This window comes from Dasypus novemcinctus, chromosome 16, assembly GCF_030445035.2.
Source record: "Dasypus novemcinctus isolate mDasNov1 chromosome 16, mDasNov1.1.hap2, whole genome shotgun sequence".
Classification (NCBI taxonomy): Eukaryota; Metazoa; Chordata; class Mammalia; order Cingulata; family Dasypodidae; genus Dasypus; species Dasypus novemcinctus.
The window spans coordinates 70626670-70650872 of record NC_080688.1 but is presented as its reverse complement, the minus strand read 5'-3'; the positions used below and the strand labels follow the sequence as shown (position 1 = coordinate 70650872).

Sequence of the window (24203 nt, the reverse complement as noted above, 5' to 3'; positions counted from 1 at the left end):
CATGTATGGATATCCAATTAACCCAGTCCTATTTATTGATAAGGCCATTCTTTTTCCTTTGCTCCACATTGTCACTTTTGTCATAAAAGTCATAATGTCATAAATGAACTTATTTGCTTATGTGAGAGTCAGTTTATGGATTCCTTTGATCTGTTTGTATATGTGGATCTGTTTCTGGACTCTCTGTTCTGCTCCGTTGGTCTCCTTGTCTATTCTTTCCCAATACTACACCATCTTACTTACTGTAAATTTATAGAGTTTTGATATCTGGTAGTATGTTTTCCAGCTTGTTATTCTTAGCTGAAGATGGTCTTGGTTATTTGTTTGCCGTTCACATAAATTTTAGACTTAGCTTGTCCATTTTTCTCCAAATCCTGGTAGTATATAAATCTACAGACTAATTTGAGGATAATAAATATTTTTCCAATTTTAAATCTTTCTATTCACAAGTCTTGTATATCCCTCTTCTAAGGTTTTGTATTTTTCAGTCTGATGATCTTTTACATCACTAGATCAAGTCCTAGATATTTGATGTTTTTTGATACTGGTATAAATGGTATCATTTTAAAAAGTTTTTTGTAATTGCTTGTTGCTAATATGTAGAAATAAATTGGTTTTGCATATTGACTGTATTCAGTGATTCCTAAATTCATTTGCTAAATCATCTGTAATTCTTGTGTACCTTATACACAAACAAAATGCAAATTGGTGTTTTATTTTTTTCCTTGCTGATTGTTTATATCTTTGATATTTTCCCTTGTCTTATTTTACTGGCTAGAACTTCTTATCCAATCTTGAATAAAAGTGATGACAATAGATATCCTTGTCTTATTTGTGATACCAAGGAACATTTGTAATGTTTCTCCATTAAATATGATGTTTGTATGTTTTTCATAAATATACTTTGTCAGATTAAGGAAATTCAATTCTATTCCTAGTTTACTATTTCTCATGAATGGGTATTGAATTTTATCAATTCCTTTTCTCTATTGAGATGATGAAATAACTTTTATTCTTTGTTCTGCTAATATAGTCAATTACAGTGTTTGGTTTATGTGGTGAATTTCACTGCTTGATTTTTGAATGTTAAACAAACCTTGAATTCCTGGATTAAGCCCAACTTGGTCATGATGTATTTTCATTTTGTTTATCAGTGTTTAGATTTATTATTATTTTGTTTAGGATTTTTTGCGATTATATTATTGGGAGACAATGACCTGTATTTTTTTTTCTTGCAATTTCCTTGTCAAGTTTTAGTATCAAGATTTTGCTGGCCTTGTTTGATGAGCCTGCAGGCGATCCCTCTTTATAGTCTCTGAAAGAGTTTGCATAAGATTGCTATTTTTCTTTAAGTTTTTGAAGAATTAATTGTGAAGTCATCTCAACCTAAGTTTTTTGTATGGTAAAGTTTTTAATTACAGATTCAATTTATTTGAGTAGATATAGGGATGAATATTCAGATTTTCTGTTTCCTATACCAATTTTGATAACTTTTGTTTTCCTATGAATTTATGCATCTCATAATTTTCAAATTTAGTGGTGTTCATAATATTTTCTTATAATATTTTTAATGTTTGTATATCTGTTGTGATATTCTCTTTTTCTGATATTGGTACTAGATAGAAGGTAGAATAAGGGGTTAGGAGAACTGTCTTAAGTTTTGATCTCAGTCTATTCACATGCTTTTCCCCATGGAAATTCATACTCCAATTTTATCATCAAATTTATTGATGAGATAACATTTATTTTATAGAAGTTAGTTAACTATAGTGAGTTATACTTTGTCTGTTTTGACTCTATTTGCTTTGGAGTAATCTTTCTTATAGGGATAGTGGGACATTGGCTTTCTTTGTGTTTGTATTTGCTTGCTATTTCTTTGCTCTTTTTATGTTCAGCCTTCTTAGTTGCTTTGCTTTTAGATATGTTTCTTGCATAGAACTTATAGGTGAATTTTGTATTTTCATCTTATCTGAGTATCTTTTTTTCTTTTATAGATGTGTTTACCATTACATTCATTGATATCACAGATAATGTTCAGTTTTAATTCTGTCATTGTGTTTATATAATAGATTTTTAAATATTCTATTGTCATTTTCTGTTATTTCTGTTTTTGCTTGGTGGTCTGAGTTTTCCATTTAAATTCATGCTTCTGGTAATTTGGAAGTTTATCACCTGATTTTAGTTCCAGTGGTTGCTTAATGTCATATTTTAAATAGTACATACATCCAGTTTTTGATTTTTCAGTCTTAAAAAGGATATAGTATCTATTAATGTCCCACTATAAAAAATAAGGAGTTGAAATTAGTTTGAAGAAAGCTTTTCTGAAGGGCGTCTCTTGTCATGTACAGCTAACGATATTTTCAATCTGTTGAGTGGGTTTTGAAATCATTGATTTATTGAACAGCTTATACTGCTGGCTGTACTGCAGGCTCTGAGTAAACAAAGAGGTTAGACATACTCCTTGTTCTTGTAAAACTTTCAATCTAATAAGGAAAATAACACTGAACAAATAATTCCAGGTGTGCTGAAAATGTGATAAATAAGAGAATAGCAGTGAAAGCACATCCATGTGGGCATATGGACTAATAAGAAAATTGTTATTATGTTTTCTGTGGGAATAGCAAATGAAACATTTCTTAGGTACACTGAATGAGCACTCTTTTTTAAAGATTTATTTATTTACTTTATTTTTCTTTATTTATCTTCTCCCTCCCCCAGATGGTTCTCTCTTCTGTCTGCTCACTGTTTGCTCGCCTTCTCCAGGAGGCACTGGGATCTGAATCTGGGACCTCCCTCATGAGAGGCGAGTGCCCAATGGCGTGAGCCACATCTGCTCCCTGCAGGCTGCAGCGTTGTAGGCTTGTGGCATTTGCTTATTGTGGTGGGGGCAGCATCTAGCTTGTTGCAGCAGGGGTAGCATTTGGCTTGTTGCAGCAGAGCAGTGTCTGCTCGTCTTAGGAAACACTGGAACCTGAACCCGGGACCTCCCATGTGTTAGGCAGGCACCCAACTAGTTGAGCCACATCTGCTTTCCTGAATGAACTCTCTTAATCCTTGGTCATCTTAGGATGAACTTGCCTTTTGAAGCATTCGACAAGTATTACATGTCTACTCTATCTAGTTAGGAAGTATTCAAATAGCTACAGTAAATGGTTACTGCCTCTCCATCATCATCAACCCTAATTTTTGCATTTTGCTTCATTCTTCCATCCTCTTCAGCTCAAATTACTGTGTGTTGTCTTTTACCTTAACAGGAGATCACGTTGTAGTTTTCATAGCCATATGAATCAAATTTTTCCTTGATTATCAAAATACTTTTCTTGTCATTATCTAGCCCTTTTTCCTAGGCTACCCTAACAAAATAAGGGAGGAACTTATGTTTAACTTTTGGTGTTGGCAGACCATGGTATTTAAAGTAAGTTGCTTTGCTGGCCATGACTAGACAATTCAGACATCATATGGGGTTAATTTGAAAGAGATCAGTTTATCAACTAGACAGTGAATTCTTTCTGGGCAGAAAACATTGTTCATCTGTATAGCCTAATCCAGTGTCTTGCATATTTAGCTTTTCATAAATCAGTGATGTACAGTGCATATTTTTGGGGCTTTGCTTTAGTCTACAAGTATGTGACAAGACCTGTTGTTCTTTGATTAGACTTGGTAAAAACCTTACAAAAGTGAAAAGGATATTTATTGAATTTATGAAATCTAATAATAGAAAATATTCTGAGAAATTCAATAAAATTATATTTTCAAAGAAGTTTTGCATATATATCAGTGTTTTGATAACTTTTTGAGATAGATATGGCAGTTATTAGTATTTCTATTTTGCTAGTGAATATGCATCCATTGACTTGCATATCTATTAATACTTAATGATTAAGTCAGAACTGAAGCCTTTAGCTTCCAAACCAGTGCTCTTCCTACTCCTCTTTATGTCCTCTACTTACGTTCCTTAAATATTTGAGTCCAACTCTATGGCTAGCTAGCATCATGGACAGATGAAAAAATGTACAGATTAAAACTCCTAAACTTATGTGATTTTAAGGTACCTTTTGGTTCTTCTACTTTACAAAGTATTAACACTTTTGTCCTCACATACTTAAAAGACAGCACACCACATGCATTTAAAATATTTTTTCATTTAGAAAAAAAGAAAATGCTTAGTCATTTCTTTGATGATTACTGTTAGAAGTTTTAATCTACTGTTTAATAGTAGTAGAGAATATGGGCACATACAGAAAACCATCATAAAAAGGCAGACTTTCTATGAGTGCCCTGATAACCAACAAATATAACAGTGGAATAGGGAAAATGAGGGTTGACTCAGGAAATGAATTTGGTAATTAGAAGTTTATGGTCATCTTGGCCAGATCAGTGTTGATATAATAGTAAGGAAGATGAGGAAATAAGACCAAGAAATTTCTATTCTGGTAGAAGGAGGAAGATGGAGATGGTTTGAGGGAGCAGTAGTATAGATAAGAACATTTTTTAGGTTGTCAGGGTTTGAGTGTATTTGTCACTTCAGAGAAAGAAGCCCAAAGAAAGGGGATGGAATGGAAAATGTGAGAGAAGTTGGGCAAATTGATGGGCAAGATGAAGAGGAATCTGGAGAAGATGTGATCAAAAGTAAGGTGTAGGGATAATTTTAGAAAGGCAGCAGGATAAGTAATCTTCTAAGAGGAGATGAGTAAAGGAAGAGAAAGATGGCTGAGAGGAAATGTGAGGTGGGAGGGGGGTTTTGAAGAGTTTCAGGAATGTTGAGCATGAGCTCCAGTCTTTTCTAGGTAGTTGAAGAGCTGATTATTGCATGCTTGTTGGCTCAGAAGCTATTGGGCAGATTATGGTATTTAAAATAAACAATAAGAAATAGGAATTTAGATACATAAGAGTTTTAGATGAACTTAGTTTTCATTGTTCAAATTTCATTGTACTTCTATATGATTGGTTTATTTCTGTTCTACTGGAGATTATAATTTCAAAAGGTCAGGAAGAAGCATTTTAAGACAATTCAGGAGGGCTAAAATAAGTTTTGAGTTTTTGTGTAACTCAGTTTGGTGAAGTGCTTTTTCTCTGGGCTTTTAATTTAGAATTTACCAGTAAGAATTTATGGAATTTATGTTTTGTTCCAGATCAAATTTTCTGGTTCTATTTTGTTACTGTGTCTGTACCTGGACACCTAGAGTCATTCATTGAACTGCTCTTATGGTAAATAGCAGAGTTTCTTCTAAAATCAGTACATATAGATGTTTATTAACTTTCATGTTATGATATAAAAAGCCATGTTTCAGTTGTTTGAAACTCTATACTTTCCACTAGAAACCATATCGTAAATGATGCTAGCATACCAGATCAACCCATTAAAGACCATTTACTCTAACATTTGTCTGAATTATTAAAAATAATTTTGCCATTTATAAACATGTTTCTGTCGAGAAATGCAGTGATTTTCAATGTTTTTCTCCACTTTTACTTTTTTTTACCTACCGGTATGACTGGACCCTGGCTCCCTCCCACCCCAATTTTCTGGCAGTGAAAACAGAGACATCCTGGTCTAAGCCACTTATAGCAGTTCTTATAAAGCCCAGGAATGAGGAGCTGGGATAGAGACTTTTAAAAATTAAGGAGAAAAGAGCTGGCTGCAATGATGGTGTATGCCATGGAGAGAGGTCTTTCTATTTCTGCTTTGTGACCTGGGCTCCTGCCACTATAATCTTCCTATCCCCCTTCTCTTTCTCTGGACCAATGGGTCTCAAATAGAGAAGGTTTTGCCCTGCCACTGTTCCCACCCCTGTCCCTGGGGACATTTGGCAGTGTCTGGAGACATTTTTTGGTTGTCACAACTCTGGTAGTCCTACTAGCAGCTAGTGGATGTAGCCAGGGATGCTGCTACACATCTTACAGTGTACAGGATTGTCCTTTCCGCAAAGAATTACCTAGCATGTCAGTAATACCAAGATTAAGAAACTTTGCTCTGGACTATGCTGTTAGTTAGGGTTCCCTTCCCCCCTCCCTTTATGATCACTGCAGAATAGAAGTATAGTCTTATGTTTTCTGATTCCTACTTTCTGTTCTTGAGACAAGATCAGAGCCCTTTTGAGGTTTTCTGAGGGCTTACTGTCATCACAATATGGAAATAGATGGAGTAAAAATAACAAGAAAATTATATGGAAATCTTAATTATAAGCTATCCATGTTATCCATTGGGTTTTAAATAGAACAAGATTCTGATCCTTCCCTAGGTTTCAGAAAATTCTTCCCTATTATGGTTTCCTCTTTGGCTGGGCTTCTCACTTTCCATGCCCATACTGATCAACTGTGGAGAGCCGTGGCAGCGATCCTTTTCATTGTTCCCCCAAATGAAGAACATCCAGGGTGAAAAATCTTTGGATGATGGCTATTTTAACAAGGAGTTAAGGGAAGGTTTCTTTTTATTGCATGGATCAGCCAGACTGTTTCCTGTAACCCACCTTGTTTAAGAAATTCACAGGAAGGGATTGTATCACACTGACTACTGCTGAACAACCCAAGGATCTCCTTCCCACCACCCCCACCAACTTATCATACTTACCACCAAGGCTGGCTTCGTGGACATGTGACCTGTTACCTGATTTAGTGCTCTGCAGTTGCCATCTTGAAATACTTAATAATCTTTGAACAAGGGGCCTTACATTTTTGTTTTCTACTGGGTCCTGTAAATTATATAACTCATCCCGCTTACCAGAATACTGCCAACTGTTCTTGAGTGCAGGGGAGAAACAACCTGGCTCAAATGAGAAGGGGAAGAGGAAGGTTTTTAAGATATTTGTAGTAGCAAGAAAACCCCAGCTGAAAAACTGGGAGGGAAGGGCATCTGCTCAGGGTCTTAATTTGCTAATACTTACCTTTCAGACTTGATTATTTTTACTTCTCTTGAGAAATTTAATAAATTTACCAACAACTTAGGTGTTATTGTATGATCAGCAGTATGTTAGAAGCCATGAGTGAAACAAAGTAGTAAAACAATAGATACCATGTACTGGACATGTTCAAGCATTTATAAAACCTTCTCTTTAAGTTTTCATATCCATGAGATGGTTTTTATTGCCCTATTCCATTAGTTAGGAAACTGATGTTTAGAGAGGTTAAGTTAGTTAACCTTACAAAACTAGTAAGTGACAAAGAAAGGGTTTGAACATAGATCTCTCTGACACCAAAACCTAAATCCTACACTCTGCTCTTCAGAAATTAAGTATCCCTACCTTTGCAGTTGACACTTAGTTGAGGTCATGAGTATATATGAAAGATCAGTTTCTCTTTGTTTAGTGGTTTTTCAAAACAACATTACATAGACATATCTGTACTTTTCCAGTTGAAATGGTGGATGAAAATAATGCTGGTAAATTTCATCTAGACATTTTTCAGTGTGTTTGTGAGATATAAATGTTAGCATAATTAACCTAAAACAGAGTCACGTGCCTTCAGGTCTGTATGCTTAGTAAATAATCCCCTCTCCTGTATTACAAAATGAGTGCTACTGTTTCATTGTTAGTATAACTTTCTGGAAATGTTTTCTTGCAGTAGGGATCTTAGTCTTGCCATCAAATAAAAACTTGGTACTTAATATGGTTGATATTTGCAACAGGGTTCTAAGAAAATTAATTTACAGAGAATATAATCACACCAATTCCTTGGTTTTGTCATATGAACTACTCCCAAATTATTGAAAGGTGAGTATTAGCAATTTGATATCTATCGTCAAAAGTCTTTGTCAGTTTTAGTCAAAATATATTATAAGCCTGGGCCTCTTCATCTTGCCTGGGAAGGAGCAAGCAGGCAACAGGCTCAAATTACCTACACTTGATGACTTACTTTGTATTAGTAGTCAAATGGATTAAGAGTAACTTAACAATTTTCTTAGCATTTACTGGTCTTCCATCAGTCTTTGATTTAATGAACAGAAGTGTGTGAGGCCTGTACTATCTGATTTAATACAGAGCCAAACATTTAAATGCTCTTTAAATACTTGTTTTATTAAGAGTAAGACTGCTTAATCACACTGACCTGAGGTTTAATTCCAGCTGCACTGCTGACGAGTTGTGCAATGTTTGGTAAATTGCTTAACCTCTCTAAACTTCAGTTTCTTTGTCTGCAAGTGGGATTAGTAATATCTTCCCCAAAATGTTGTAGGAAAGATTAACCGATTTCTGCATTTAAAGTACTTAGCATAGTGCCAGGCCTATGGCAAGGGCTTGATGAGTGAGAAACAGGAGCTGTCCTCCTCTTCCTTTTCCTTTTCCTTACTCTTTTTCCTTTTCCTCCTATTTCACCAAGAGAATATGATTGGGCTTAATCTCACTGGGTAAAACAGAACTTTGGGTAAATCCTCTATTTATATCTAAACAATTCTATATCCTTTTAAGTAAACTTCAACATATGTCCTCCAGCAATGAAAAATAGGAAGGCAAATGTCTTCCTTTAGTTCATTGTAAAGGAAGGAAAAGATAGAATAATATATTTGTTATCTTCCAGCATAATCATGTATAAAACCTGGAGACCTTTGTCATTACCATATACCAGCTCTGTAGGGCACAACTATACTCTCAACATAGACTAAAAACTGCCTTTCCCAAATTGAGATTCTGGGACCTTCAGCAGAGTCACCTAAGGTGTTTGTGAAAAAATAAAATAAAATTAACTCCCACACCCTAGGCCTACTGAACAGAATATCTGGGGGTGATGCCTTCAAATATATATTTAAAATAAGCCATCTTTGTTCTTGTACATAAAAGCATTCAGAAATATTGGCCTTTACTATCTAAGTTTTACCTGCTTTCCTTTGCTTAAACTATTTCCTTGGCTTGGAATAGTCTTTCCTCCTCTATATGCTTGTAAAATTCTTACACATTTTCAAGAGCTACCTCTTCCCAAAAGCCTACTCAGATTCTCCCTAATTGCAGTTAATTTTATATGGTCATTATTGAGGTTATCACCATCTGCCTTGTAGGGGTTTGCTTTTTTCCCTCCAAAGTAAGTGCCTAAGTGGTCAGGGATTGCTGTTTATCCTTGATGTTCTCTACAATGCTTAGTGTACAGTTGGCGCACAAAGAATATTTGTGGAATTTGGATTACTAATTACTTTTTTCCTTGTAAATCATCCTGTTCTGATTTCCTGAAAAGAATGAAAATTCAGACCACATATTGTTAACCTTCGGGTGATGGAGGGTAATAATAATAAACGTTATTAGCCTCAGTTCTCAGTGCATCAGAACAGAGTGTGTATTTGTATTTGGTTGTGAGGAGTTGGTTCCGATTCCTGTTTCTTTCTCATTTTCTACTTTGATACCTTTTATAAGGCCACTTGAATGAACCCCCCAACATCCAAGTTAAGTCCACAGCAATTAAGAAATAAATAAAAAAAATAAATCTTAAAAAAAAGAAAGAAAAAGAAAATACTATAGTTGTATATGGGTTAGGTTTACTTTTAGTAAACAGATCTGATTGTTCATCTCACTGCAGAACCAGCTTTTATTACAGACCATCATGTCTGTCACCTGGGATACTAACACAGTAAAGTATGTGCCACTTTGCTTATATGACATCTAGTTGATGTCATAGATATGCTTACTAAATAAAGAACTGAGAAAAGAAGTAGAGATGAATTCCAGTTACTAGTAAGATGGTTTCTCCAATGATGTAACTTCCCTTGTCACTGATATTTTAGGCAGTTTAGTGGTTTTAGATCCTGTGTCTCTCCATCAGTTTGTTTATAGATCCTGGCACTCTGAATAATGCAATTTTCTAATATACTAGAATGTGACAAAAAGAACATGATATTAGAGGTACTTGGAGTGTCTGGTTAGTGAAAATTAAGAGAGGTTTATAATGAAGGTGAAAGCACATTTTGGGAGTTTCTCAAAATATTACATTTCTGCCTCCTTCCTATAAATATTACATTTCTAGATTATTTGGCTTCATACCAGACAGCAAGATTAGGTTGAGAAAACCATTGGATTTGAAGGTTAAATCAGATTTTTAGTGGGTGACTTAGGATTTATGAAACCAGTAGCGTTTGTGAAAATGTGGTGGAAAGACTATATACCTATCTTAAAATGAGGCATTTTACACAGATAGGGAAACTCGTCTTTTGAATATTATTGTCTTCAGTTATTGTTTGGGAAAGTAGTACAGATAACCCTGATTAATGAACTAGTAGAAACTTGTCGAGTTCCTAAATAAGTAGCTCAGGATAATTTTTAAATTAGTAGAGGAAGACTTGTCTTCTCTCCTCTCCTCTCCCCTTTCCTTCCTCTCCCCTTCGCCTCCTCCCTCTCACCTCCTCTCTCTTCTCTCTTCCCCACCCCCCCTCACACACACACTCATACTCACCCAAACTAATCTTGTCCTTTGTGCTCTCTGACCCAAGGTCAGATTTCAATAGCTGAAATGTAGTAAAGAAACAAATGAGCTGCAGATATGATATAATGGACAGCCACCATATCCCTCAATTCTTGATTGTCTCATGGGGTAGTTGCCCTTTGTCTAAGTTTTCCTGGAGACCTTCGTAAAGAGCATAATGGTCTTTAATTTCTGTAGATTCTATAAGATGATTTAGGGAAAGGCCCAGTCTCATGGCTACTGAAGTACAGAATTGTGAGAAATACCTACATTTAATGATCAGAAGAAAGAAGAGTACAATTGTTGAAATATAAAGCCTTAGGAAAAATCTGAATGGGAATTTAGAAATAGGGACTAGAAAATTAGTTGGTGAATCAGGATAGTGGAAGTGATAGAATTCCAGTAAAAATTTTAAGAAATAAGGGTTAGTTAGAAGCATTGAAAGCTATTAATTGGCCAAACCTAATGAGAGAAGGTCATTGAATTTGGTGAAAGGAACTGACTGACTTTAGAGTAAATTTAGGGAAAATAGGATGGAAAGGGGAATGGGGGCAATGGTCATAGTATATATTGGTCATTAATTTGAGGAATTGTCTAGAAAAGAAAAGTAATTATATCAGCTGGAAAAATTTGTGCTTATTAAAAAATAGTTAATTGCAATGCCCAAAAGTATTCCCTCATGCTGACTTTTTGTAGTCAGACCTTCCTTCCACCCGTAACTCCTGGCAACCATCCTTATAGTTTTGCCTTTTTTCCCCAAAATGTCATGTAAGTGGAATCATATAGCATGTAAAAGACTGGCCTCTTTCACTTAGCATGATGCCTGTTATCTGCAAATTTTAAAATGCAAAGAGTTGCCTCCCCACTCCATACCCCAAACAGCAATAACACAACAAACAAAACAGGGAGGGATTTGAGAAGATGGAGGTGAGTTAGGAACATAATGAGGTGTAAACAGACATCTGAAGAGTATTTCAGTTCTCACTGAAATTAGGTAAGATGATTAGCTTTAAGTGATAATGGATAGGATGGAGAAGAAAGCATTGGTGACCTTGACCAGTCAAACTAGCCTCCTTTCCTTCTCCGGCCTTTCTCTTCCCCACCTTCCCCACCTTTTCTCTCTCTCTCTATGTGTGTGTGTGTATGTGTGTGCAAATACATGTACACACACATGGAACTTGCACAAAATCTTTCTCTAATGTTGGTTCCTTATATCCTGTCGTGTAGAGAGGACATCGGTTATATATCATATTGTGATTTCAGCTGTGGTTGAGGGCTATCAATTGTGACTAGAGGCAATTCAAGATTTATTTTGGTCTAATTTTTGGTATTCTTTTCCTTATTAAAAGGAATTCATATATTAAGAAATAAAAATGATAGCATCTAAAAATTATTTCATGGTATCTGAAATTGAAATTTTTATATTTAAAATACTAGCAATTGTATCTGTACAATAGTTTCCATGCTTTTGTTTTTAGGCGTGTAAATTTATTTTTTGTAAGTTTTATTATAAAAGCCCTTGCTAATCTGACACTGATTCCAGTGGATATATTTTTTTTATTAGAAATTTAACTGGCTTCTATTTTCCTTGCTTTTTTCTTATAGTTATGATATTCAAAACCTAATTCTTATTCCAACAAAGAGGAGATAGAAAGTAGGCAGGCTTTCTTTGGACACTTATCACATTTATTTGTCCCCTCCTATTATTGACCTGATCAAATAAAGTTTAAATCCACATATTCCACTGATAATATATAATCTGTAGTAAGGTATAAAAAGATGTTGCTGTAAAACAAAGGTCTTCAGAAGAGTGTGAAGCATTCTTTTGCATCTTGACTCTTGGTGCCAGCTTTGAGGTTACTATGCAACATAGTACTATTCTCCATAACTAGGGTTATATTAGTAATTTATCTTCTCATTAATCTAGAGAACAACTACCTGATACTTCACATATATCTAGAAGTCAGAACGTAAGCCCCCAAAAGCCTTCAAAGAGGATAAACTTGCTAAAAGGAATATAATAAAGTGTGTCTACTGTGCAACAGGTGCTTCACACATATACATGGCCTTGTAATACCCACAGTAATCTTCTGTGATAAACAATGCTGCCACATTTCACAGAAGTCTATATTGAGGCTTCCAAGGAGGTTTTAGGACTTGCCCACGGTCACACATCTAGTGGGTGTTGGAGCTGGGATTTCACCTTGGGTTTGTGTGTTCCTCAGATCCTCACACTAAGTCTGGTACTCCTGTTTTCAGTCATTCACACAAGTATTTTTCCATACATACTGTGTGAGAGTTATTCAGCATTATAGACAGATGTGCAGAGTTCTAAGGAATTCCTTTATCTATTTTTCTGGCCTGCAGTAAATATGAATCAGAACAGAAAAGACAGGAGGCTAGAGGACAAGGACAATGTCTATTTTATTTACTGCTGCATCCACAGTACAAGCAGAGCACATAGTAGGAACTCAATAAATATATGTTGAATGGTTGAATGGCATTAGTGTGAAGCAATAGTTAAGTGGGAGGAGACAGAAAGGAGTATAAAAAGGATACAAAATTTAAAAGTATAACTTTTCTGGACCACATAGCGTTTGAATAAGCAACTGTGAACCTTGTTAGTCCCCGTAGAGCACGAAGAGCCTTCCAGTACACTCACCAATCCCTGTGACAGTGAGTGGGATACTGGTGATGGCCAGTTTTGAATGGGACCTCCAATTTAAAAAGCAGAGACATATGTAAGGCATTTTAGAAAGGTTTACATAAAAAATGGAAAGCATGCTGAAGGGCCAAACTTCAGTGTCTTGAAAAAAACCACATGTGGAGTAGCTCTTTCCCTAATGATAATGGAAAAAGGGAGTATTACCTAATAGAATTGGTTTTCTTTTACCTAATAAAATAATATTACAATACATGCCAAATGAATGTTTGAAAAATTAGAAATTATCTTTAGAAGATACCATGTATAATATGCAGCATGGTGACAAATCTATAGTACTATAACTAGTAGATAGGTCACATAAAATAACAGCATTTTTTTGAGTAAAGTCATCTGCAAGAATTGACTTATTTTAATAATTTGTGTTTGAAGAATCATAAGGAAAAATGGGGAAATTAGGAAACTATTAAAATGATTTAAATTTCATTATTCAACAGCATCGATGCGCTACTTTCTTGTTTCAAGAATGTATCCATTAACAGTGATGTTTTGCCTTACAGCTTTTCTGGGAGAAGAGGCTTCAAGGACTTAGTGCATCAGATGTAACAGAACAAATTATAAAAACCATGGAACTACCCAAAGGTCTTCAAGGTATTATCTAAATTCAGTTGAGCAGATATTTATTAAGTATCTACTGTGTGCCAGGCACTGTGAGATTCTGTGGATTTAGAAATGACTGAGACAAGATCTTTCTTCTGGGGGATCTTACACCTTGCTGGATGATGTACCTCTTGTGGTTTAGTAAACCCAGGGAATATGTACAGAAAAACGTATGTCGCAGGGTTGCTTTAGTCCATTAAATTACCTAAGATTTTTTCTGTGTAAACTTTTGCCTTTTAGTTAGGTTTATCATATAAGCAACCAGGTGCTCCTTTTAGCAACAAATGCAAATGAACAGCAAAATTTCCCAAGCTTCCTGCTGTTTCTTATCCTGTAATCGAAGGAACAGCTAGCAGCTCTACTTCAGCCTCTCCCTTAAACTGCTACTGTAAGTAGCAGTGGGAACAGAATGCACCTTGGTCCATTCTGGGGTGAACTCAGTCACTGGTGCCTGTCATATACGTTAACTCCAAGTTCTAGAGAAGCATCAGTTTTCAAGTATATTGGAACTTTGGCTTCTGAATCTTGAAAACTGTGGACTGCTCAAAAATCCTCAAGGTAATTTATGGTTAGAATATTGTCTCATCCCTTTATGTTCTTCGAAATTATTGCTTTAACTAGGTTAACATACTTGGAACTTTAAGCAATGTATTTAAACGTGTCTATAGCCTATCTCCTGCAACTAGTCAAAGTGTTCAATGATTAATTCCATTAATTTGGATACTTGTTAGGTATTTCAGAGAGCTGTTAAAGTTGCAGCAACAGCATGCTTGTTATCAGCTTTTCCTTTGAAGTCTGGAAACAAAGAGATAAACATTGAAATATTGCTGGAAATTAATGTTAAAAGTTACATTGAGAAACTACTAAAGGCGTCTAGGGATATATTAATAAGGATACTTGAGTATAATAGAATGATGTTAGAAGGGACTTAGTACATTAAAATAATTGGCCCTACTTGTGAAATATGTATTTTAAAGTTATGTTTAAGTTTTATTAAAATTATGAGCTATTTTGTCACTGTTTCTTTAATATTAATTCTTTGGCTTGTAATAATTATTAAGTGGATGTGATGTTACTCTTTCCTGCTTTGGTTTGTCAGTTTTAAATATAGAATCCTAAATAAGTATAAAAATATCTGTTGTTTTAAATTACTGTAGTTTGTTCCGCTCAGCTGGTGATTTTCCTTTAACTAGTGCATATTACTGATTGCAGGAGTTGGTCCAGGTAGTAATGATGAGACCCTTTTATCTGCTGTTGCCAGTGCGTTGCACACAAGCTCTGCACCAATCACAGGGCAAGTATCCGCTGCTGTGGAAAAGAACCCCGCTGTTTGGCTTAATACATCTCAACCCCTCTGCAAAGCTTTCATTGTCACAGATGAAGACATTAGGTAAGGCAATTTAACAGAACTTCAAAAGCTTTTTTTGTTTTCGCATTTAGATAAATGTTATACTACCCAATAGGTTCAGTGGCACATATAATAATTGATGAATTAATTGAGCATCACGATCATGTTCAAAGGACAGGTACCAGATCCTTTGCAATTTCTGTGCATCACTTTTACAGTGTCTTTTGCAATTTGGAGTTCTGCTCTAAAGAATGCTTTCATTCAGCTATGCCTTTTGTGATTTTTTCCTGCATTGGTTTGTCTGCAAATCAGTCTCTCTTTAAAGTAGATCATGCCATGGTCCTTTAAGCTCAGTTGTTGTTGTTGTTTGTCTTTATTTTTTTAATGTTACATTAAAAAAAAATGAGGTCCCCATATACCCCCCACCCCCCTTACCCCACTTCTCTCCCCATAACAACAACCTCCTCCATCGTCATGAGACATTCATTGCACTTGGTGAATACATCTCTGAGCACTGCTGCACCCCATGGTCAGTGGTCCACACCATAGCCCACACTCTCCCACAGTCCACCCAGTGGGCCATGGGAGTACATACAATGTCCGGTAACTGTCCCTGCAGCACCACCCAGGACAACTCCAACCCCTGAAAATGTCCCCACATCACATCTCCTCCTCCCTACTCCCTACTTTCTCCACACCAATGCCACATTTTCTTCAATTACTACTAACAACAGTTCATGAATAGAGTATCAGTAAGTCCACTCCAATCCATACTCTATTCCTCCATCCTGTGGACCTTAGAATGGCTGTGTCCACTCCACATCTATATCAAAAGGGGGCTTAGATTCCATATAGATGCTGGATGCAGTTCTCCTGCTTTCAGTTGTAGGCACTTTTGGCTCCCTGGTGTGGTGGTTGACCTCCTTCACCTCCATGTTAGCTGAGTGGGGTAAGTCCAATAAAACAGAGTGTAGGAATTGCAAGTCTGTTGAGGCTCACAGGACCTGGCTATCACATGGTCAGTCCAGAGATTCAGGTCCCCTAGATATATCTTAAACCCCAGCACCAACTACAGATCCAGTAAAAGTAACAGGAGAGGTTTGTGTACAAAGATCACATCTGAGTCCAGTTCCATCACACAGAAACACAAACTCAAAGAAGGGCCAATAGACATGGCACTGAACTCTGTCTGCCATGACCATAGAACCTGTGGGTCTCTGTAGCCCTCAGAAGAACCAATACCTGGGGTTGTATCTACTTTATCTGTCTCTGGGACTCTGCTCAGGTGTGCCTAAGGGCAACCCCTTTGATAACCTCCTGGCTCTTTTTGGAGACTCATAGCCATATAAATGCATTTTCCTTTCCATATCCTCCTTTTATTCAGGTCAAAAAAGCATTTTTAACTCCTGATATTATATGTAGACAGATATTCTGCTAGTCCGAGTTGACCCTTTTATTCAAGGTCATTTTCTAGTTACATCATCAGCTGGTACTTGGTAGTAATCCCTCGGCACCAGGGAGGCTCATCTCCAGGAGTCATGTCCCACGCTGGGGGGAAGGCAACACATTTACATGCTGTGTTTGGTTTCAAGACTGGCCACATCTGAGCAATATGGAGGCTTTCAGAAGGTAACTCTTAGGTACCCTGCAGCTCTAGGCCTTATTGTTCTTATTTCAGGTGCACAGGCTTACAAGCATAGTCACTAGTATCAAGGGCTTATTGTTGGACCTTCCTTTTTTGGTCTTTGCCGTTGCACTTGGGGGATTGTTGCTGTTGCTTTAGGGACTGTGATAGTAAACTCAGTTGTTTTTGAAGTTCAATTTACCTATTTTGAGTATTTTTACTTCACTTAAGCTCAATCTAGAGATTCATTTTTCTCTCCTTCACATTGTTCTGAGTAAAGATTTCAGGGGCTTCCAAAGATACACACATACACATACACACAATAGAACAAGATGAGGAGCAAATGAGAAGGATGAAATGAATGGTAAAGCAATAAAACAGAGCCAGAAATAAGGAGAGGACAGACAGAGCTGCATCTCTTAGTATCTTTTGCTGTTTCTAAGGCTGGACCCAAAATTACATTTTTAGTAGCAAATAATAAAAGGAAAACATCAAATTTAGATGTTTTTCTTTTACTATTAATGATTAATAAACATCCCCTGTAATATATGGTATCCAGAAAGTATAAGCAAGTCATTGCTGAGAAAAGTACAACTATTCTAGATAGTAAGAGCAGGAAGAAATTCTCATATGGGATATGAGCTTCGGTGTCATTACTTTATAATGATACTGCAATACCCTGTATTTTCTTTAAAAATATAACAGTTTGTCTACTTTACTATTTCTGTTCTCATCAATATAATTCAGAAAAGTTTTACTGGAGTATTATTCCTAGACAAAACCAGCAGATGACATTTTTAAATGATAACTTTTTAATGCTACATTTTTTCTAGAGCAGTTGTTGGTTTATAGAAAAATCATGTGGAAAGTACAAAATTCCAATATACCTGCCTCCTCACACACACAGTTTTCCCTATTATTAGCATGGTAACTTTGTTACCGTTGATCAAACAATATTATTATAATTATACTGTTAACTCTAATCCATAGTTTACATTATGGTCAATCCTTTGTGTTCTACTGTTCTGTTGTATTTTTAAAATTTTTGTTCTGGATATATTCATACAACCTAAAATTTCCCATTTTAGTCACTTTCAAATACACAATACAGTGGTGTTAATTTCATTCACAATGTTTGTGCTATTATTACCACCATCCATTACCAAAACTTTTTCATCACCCCAAACAGAAACTCTGCACCAATTAAGCATTAACTCTCCATTCAAAATATTTTCTAAATCCATAGGAAATTGGCATGAAAATATTTTTAAATGCATGGGTCTAGTTAGGTTTATAACTGGAAAACCCTTTTTGAGTTTTAAAGTAGTTCCTTTTGCAAAGATTGAAAATGATACAAAGTTATATATATGTCTTAATTTGCACGGAATTTATTATGAGCTTTATTTTTTTTAAGATAAGTGAAATGTAAAATAGAAGATTCAACTTGTTCTCTGGATTGTTCTTACTCTTCAAGAAGAAAATTACTAGGGAGATACATTGTGTACCATTTATCTCCACTTTGGAATGAGAACCCAGTTAATCATCAGGGATTCTACCCGGTCACCATGGGTGCTGACAGAGGGTCTCTGAGAGAGAGCGTGAGGATGTCAATGCCAACACCAGATCTTTAAATGGTAGAGGAAATGATCTCAAAGCCAGATCTGGATGATTTCCTTTTAGGGTAAACTTGTCCAATAAATTGTTCATTTAATTTAATTGTTGTAACAATTTATTAAACAGCATTTCTTATTGAATTAGTAGAGGATGAAAATAAATCATTGCGGATTGAATTGTTACTTTCTCTAATTGTGTAGCCAAATATTCTGTTTATATTAAACCTCCAACTAAAGAGCTCAACATTAAATATATATTTTCCAGTGTATTTTATAATATATTGGTCCATGGTATATATTTGTTTTCTGATACTGCATAACAAATTCTCACATAAAAATTTAGCAGCTTAAAAGTTTCACAAACTTAGCTCACTGTTGTCTGAGCTAAGAACAGTGAGGAATGACTCAGTGGGCACAGAATGACTGGGTTCTCTGCTCAGGTTCTTACAAGACTAAAATCAAATGTTGACTGGACTGCATTCCTTTCTGGAGCTTGGAGTCCTCTTTTAAGCTCACATGGTTCTTGCAGAATTCAGTTTCTTGTGATTGTGGACTGCCTTCTGGTCTCAGGAGATGGAGCATTCAGCCATCTATTCCTCTTACCTGTGCCTTTGCCGCTTCTTCTTCCTTGTTTACTCTAGAACCTTTATTTACCAATCTTCTCCCTTCTCTTGTGTTCCTTCAATCTCTGCCTCTCTACTTCATTCTGGATGTTAATTCCTATTTATATTGCTTGCTAGAACTGTTTCAGAAATCCCTCTCTTACCCTGTCAGGGAGCAACTCTCTAGTTTGTTCTGCCTTTAAAAATCAAGTGCATACCAACAGCCATTCCCCACCACTTCCCCCTTTTGTTCCTCCTGTGCCTTGTTCTCCATCTAACAGTTCAGAACCTTGTTTTATGACTTGGAGTTTTTAACTTTCATGTTTGAGGTCCTATTGCAATTTTCAAGATGCAGAGAAACATTGATATTTGGGATGTAGCAGAGTTTGGTTAGAATGTGCTTAACCTACTTGGATCATCTCAGGTGAAGTGGTGCTTTTGAGTCCCTGTCCTTGGCATACAGGATCATGTGATCTTGGCTCCTTCATGTTGATGTGTTCCCAGCCCAGGAGAGAACTTGAACTGCCTTTTCCCTAACACAATCATACAAAGTCAAACTAAAGCCCAGCTTATTGTGCCTCTGCTTCCTCTATCTTTCTCAGTGTTTCACTGCACAAGTCTCTTTTCCTTCTTTATTTTCCCTGTTACCTCCTTCTTTTATTCCTGCTTCCAAGTTATTGCTAATTACTCTTTTTGGAATAAATCTGATCTTCATATACTAGAAATTATTGAAGTTGAGAAAAAGGTAAAGAAAGTAAACTTACTCCCACCAGAATTTTGTGCAAGACAAGACACAACTTCCTTTCTGCCTGTCCTTTTTGGCAAGGCTCATCTCCTGTGTGGTTTGGTTTTGTGAGAGTGCAGGCACAACCATCAGAAAGTCTAAGGAGAAGGTTGCACATTTTTCTCAGGAATTTATTTCTGAAGTAAAAATTTTAGTAGAGGCTTCATATTTTCATGACTTGCCAAATGTCCAGTGTCTTTTTATTCTGTTTTTTAAAAGGAAACAGGAAGAGCGAGTACAACAAGTGCGTAAGAAATTGGAAGAAGCGCTGATGGCAGACATCTTGTCACGAGCTGCTGATACAGAAGAGATGGATATTGAAATGGACAGTGGAGATGAAGCATAAGAATATGATCAGGTAACGAAACCAGACTGAAAGAGAGGCCTGGAACTTAAGGTGTTTTATTTTCTTGTCATTTTTTCTTTACAGCCTGCCTTAGCAGGGAATAGCAAAGTGTCTTTGTGGTAATCAGACTTGTCCCTGCATAGGTTACAATATGCTATTTGTCCCCTCTCCCCTTTTTTTTCTTTTTGGCTGAAGACATTCACACCCCTGCAGTCACTTGCAAGGGCTACAGCTGCCACACTAAGTGGATATCCTCTATTTAAATTTTCTAAAGCAAATAACATGCAGTGGGTTAGTTTAAACTGCAGGAATTTATTGGCTTATGGTTTTGAGGCTACAAGAAGTCCAAATCAAGGTGTCATCAAGGCAATGCTTCCTTACCAATGACTGTTGGCTCTGGGATTAGCTGCCAGGTGATCCTTGGTCCTAGGCTTCTCTGTCACATAGCAATGCACATAGTGACCTCTTCTGGCTTCTCCCTTCTCTTCTGGGTTCCTTTGACTTTCAGTTTCTGGGTTCTCCTGTGTGGCTTTTCTTCTCTCTGTGTGACCTTCCCTATAAGGCTTTCAGTAACAGGATTAAGATCCATCCTGGGCCATATCTTATCTGATGTAACTTCATGAAAAGGTCCTATTTATAAGGGTTCACACCAACAGGAATGGATTACATTTAAGAACATGTTTTTCTAGGGGTGCATAGCTCCAAATCACCATACCCTCCCAAGTGTTTTTGGAGAAAAGCACTGGAAGAAGAAAAAGACTAGACAGGGAAGAATGGTTGGCCTCATGATTCAAACCATCCTTTTGAGCATCACCTTTCCCATGGAGGTCTTCTCTGAAGGTGGCTGTCATCTTGACTACACTAGCTCTCTGGGGTATGCTATGCTCACTTCAAAATTATGGCCCCCAGTTTGGCAAAATTATTCCCTCTTTCTGGGTTCTCCCTAGCGTAGACTTGATGCACATTTGGAAGTATAATAAATAGTTTCCTTAAAAAAATTCACACTTTTGATCCTATCCTTAACCCACATTCAAGGTTCATGGGCTGTGTTCTGGTGGGTTACATTCTCTGAGGATGATTACACTCAAATCTGCAGGGCTTACATGGCATCTTTCTTCCCAAATTCATGCCTGGTTTGTTTTGGCAGGCATTCTCTTTTTCTGCCATCCAAAAGCTGATTATTTATTTGTTTCCTTTGAAGCCAGAACCGAGAGGAAGGTAAAGGAAGAGGGAAAGAGATAAAGCAAGAGTGCTAACCTTATAGGTCTCTTAGACCCTTCCTCTCTAGTCCCATTCAACCTGGGTATGTGTGCCATGTTCAGAAGATCATGCTGGCATTCAGAAATGGGTCCCAGGAATACAGTGGTGAGCACTGCTACATGGTCCCTACACTGACAAAACTTGCGGTCATGTTCATCAAACACATAATTATGTAATTACCAGCTGTGGTAAGTGCTGCAGAGGAAAAATAAAAGTGCCGTAAGAGCTGATAGCAGGGGACCTAATGTGGTTTGAAGGCCAACAAAAGCCTCTGTGCGCAAGTAACATTTACACTGAGCCATGAAAAATGAGTAGGAGTAATCCAGAGGAAGTTTGGGTAAAAAGTATTCCAGTCAGAAGGAATGGCAAGGAGTAGCTTGGTTTCTTTAAGGAACAAAGAAAAGAGTGTGACTAGGATATAGTAAGTGTGGGATGTGAGCATGCAGATTACTCTTAGGGATTCTGAGCTCTATCATGTGAGTCCTGTTTGTTGAGATGGGAAGACTGCCAGAGGCACAGATTGGGGATAGGAGTACAGGGAGGATGAGTTTACTTAACACAATCTTCTCTTTCCATGAGCACCTTTTTTCTTAATTCAGGGAGTGGCTTATGCCGCAATGATTCTGAAATCAGGTAACAAAAGTTTCTTATATTTATATGTGGTCAGTACTACAGCATCACTGAGTCATACAGTTTCTTGACCATCCAGAACCGTGAATCCACTTCAGTCCTGTTGAGGACAGGAAGAGGCCATGTTATCACTTTGGATTTTGTTTTCTACTCTGACAAGGATGTGTTTTATGGGCTTTAAGGACGTACTTTGTATGTGTAAAGTCTTTCAAAGCTTGTCAGAAGCATGTTTCTTCTGTCTGAAGGCTTCAGCCATGCTCTCTGTTGAGCTCAGTGAAGAAAGCTGGATCCTTGAGCCCAGATACCATCAGAATTGACTCTCAGAAAGCCGTGCTCTTCAGTCAGAGCTTTTAGATTTTTTTTCCCCTTAGACTTTTCTCCTGCAAACAATTTCAGATAATCAAGGAACATCTAACTGAGGCTTTACTAGACCCTGACTCAGATTTATGTCAAGGCAATACCCTAATTTATGTGAGCAGGAATGTGTTTTAGGAACTTAGCACTTTGCTCATTTAAAAGCTGGCACTTGCCCATTGCCTCACACATGTGGATAATGATGGTAACAGACTAATTAATGTGGAATTTATTAGTTTTTAGATCCTTAAAAAGTAGCCATTATTTTGGCATGTTGAGTAGGGAAGAGTCATATTATAAATATTATACACTGAATTTGAGAATGGCCTTATTATTGCAGGATCATTAGATTTGTAGGTTGTAGAAGATTTAGAAGTATTTCTCAGTTATCAAAATGACATTTCCCCACTTCATTCAGTTTAGTCCCATATGTACCTAAAGTATTGAATAAACAAGGGCACTGCCACTGACTTCGGTAGATGATCATAATAACCTGTGGGATAGGTAGGACAGCTTAGCTTGGTGAAGGGTGGGACATGGCCAAATTCACATGGCTGGTAAGAGATGGAATCCAGGTCTTCTAACTTACAGTTCCATTCATATCTGTCCACCTCTTCATGCCACTGCTCTAATGCTCTTTATCAGCAAGGTAAACTTAAAAACAAACAGACAAATTTACTGCATTATTTAGATTTACAATGCTAGAGAAGCACACAAACATTTTAGGATTAGACAAACATTTTAGGAGTGATTACAAGAAAATAACTATAAAAGATGGAAGTGTTAATATACTCAGCTATGAATGAGATAGTCAAATATGTAATGACTCAGTTTGTAATTGCACAGTACCATTTCACCCATGTTAAACAATAATAAGGCTTCAGTGCATACCTATTATATATAAATGCTATTAATTGGGTATTAAAAGTTGTCATCAGACTAAAGCACTTGAAACAATGAGGGGATATGTTGGGTACTTTGCGTTTTACTAAGTGATGTTAAGCTATGCTGAAGAGTATGCCAATCAAGGCTTTAAAAACATATGGTTCTAAGTGAAATTAACTGTAATTACTTTTCATGTTTTACAGACTTTTTACCAGAGAAATCATTGAATTAATTTTTTTTCCCCCCTTACAGGTAACTTTCGACTGACTTTCCCCAAGAGCAAATTCCTAGAAATTGAACAAAAATGTTTCCACTGGGTTTTGCCTGTAAGAAAAAAATGAACCTGAGCACACAAATAGAGCTTTTTAAATAGCACTAACCAATGCCTTTTAGATGTATTTTTGATGTATATATCTATTATTAAAAAAATAATGTTTATTTTGAGTCCTAGGACTTAAAAGTAGTCTTTTTTAATATCAAGCAGGACCCTTAAAGTGAAGCCAAGCTTTTGATGCCAGGTGCAATCTACTGGAAATGTAGCACTTACATGAAATATTTGTTTCCCCCACAGTTTTAATATGATGGATCAAGAGTACCAAATAAATTTCCCAATTAAAGATTATTGTGAACTTCACTGTATATAAACAGATTTTTATACTTCTATTGAAAGAGGACACCTGTACATTCTTCCATCATCACTGTAAAGACAAATAAATGATTATATTCACAGACTGATTGGAATTCTTTCTGTTAAAGAGCACACACAATAAAGAGCCCCTCTTTAGAATTCCTGATTCACATTCAACTTTTCTTCTTGGGCCTTAGGTTTGAAATGGAGGTGGTGGAAAGTAGTTCATATATTGGCAATATGCCTCCAGATGTCATGAGCTTGTGCTGCTTTCACCAGAATTTCTAAGCTGTCATCTAGCACGTGTAAATTTGTTTTCCTTGCCTGTGACTAGTAATTTCGAAAGTTCTATAAAAATAAGCCGCCTTCTTCTCTTGAACATGAGTCAGCTACACAAGAACCATTAGGATGCTTCTAGAAGTTGGTGTTT

At 36.5% G+C, this 24203-nt stretch overlaps 1 protein-coding gene across 2 annotated transcripts in view; it reads left to right on the top strand.

The window, feature by feature from the left end:
- The window catches only part of MBD2 (methyl-CpG binding domain protein 2), a 77584-nt gene extending 53708 nt beyond the window's left edge, over nt 1-23876 (top strand). The window contains exons 4-7 of one of the 2 annotated variants that reach the window (XM_004459844.5): nt 13600-13690; nt 14912-15089; nt 19890-20028; nt 23717-23876. In XM_004459844.5, the coding sequence (XP_004459901.2) occupies nt 13600-13690; nt 14912-15089; nt 19890-20016 (396 nt within the window). In that variant the 3' untranslated portion in view covers nt 20017-20028; nt 23717-23876. Of the gene's footprint in view, nt 1-13599; nt 13691-14911; nt 15090-19889; nt 20029-23397 lie in introns of both variants that reach the window. The other variant, XM_004459843.5, reaches the window with a different exon arrangement.
- Nucleotides 23877-24203: the final 327 nt, after the last annotated feature.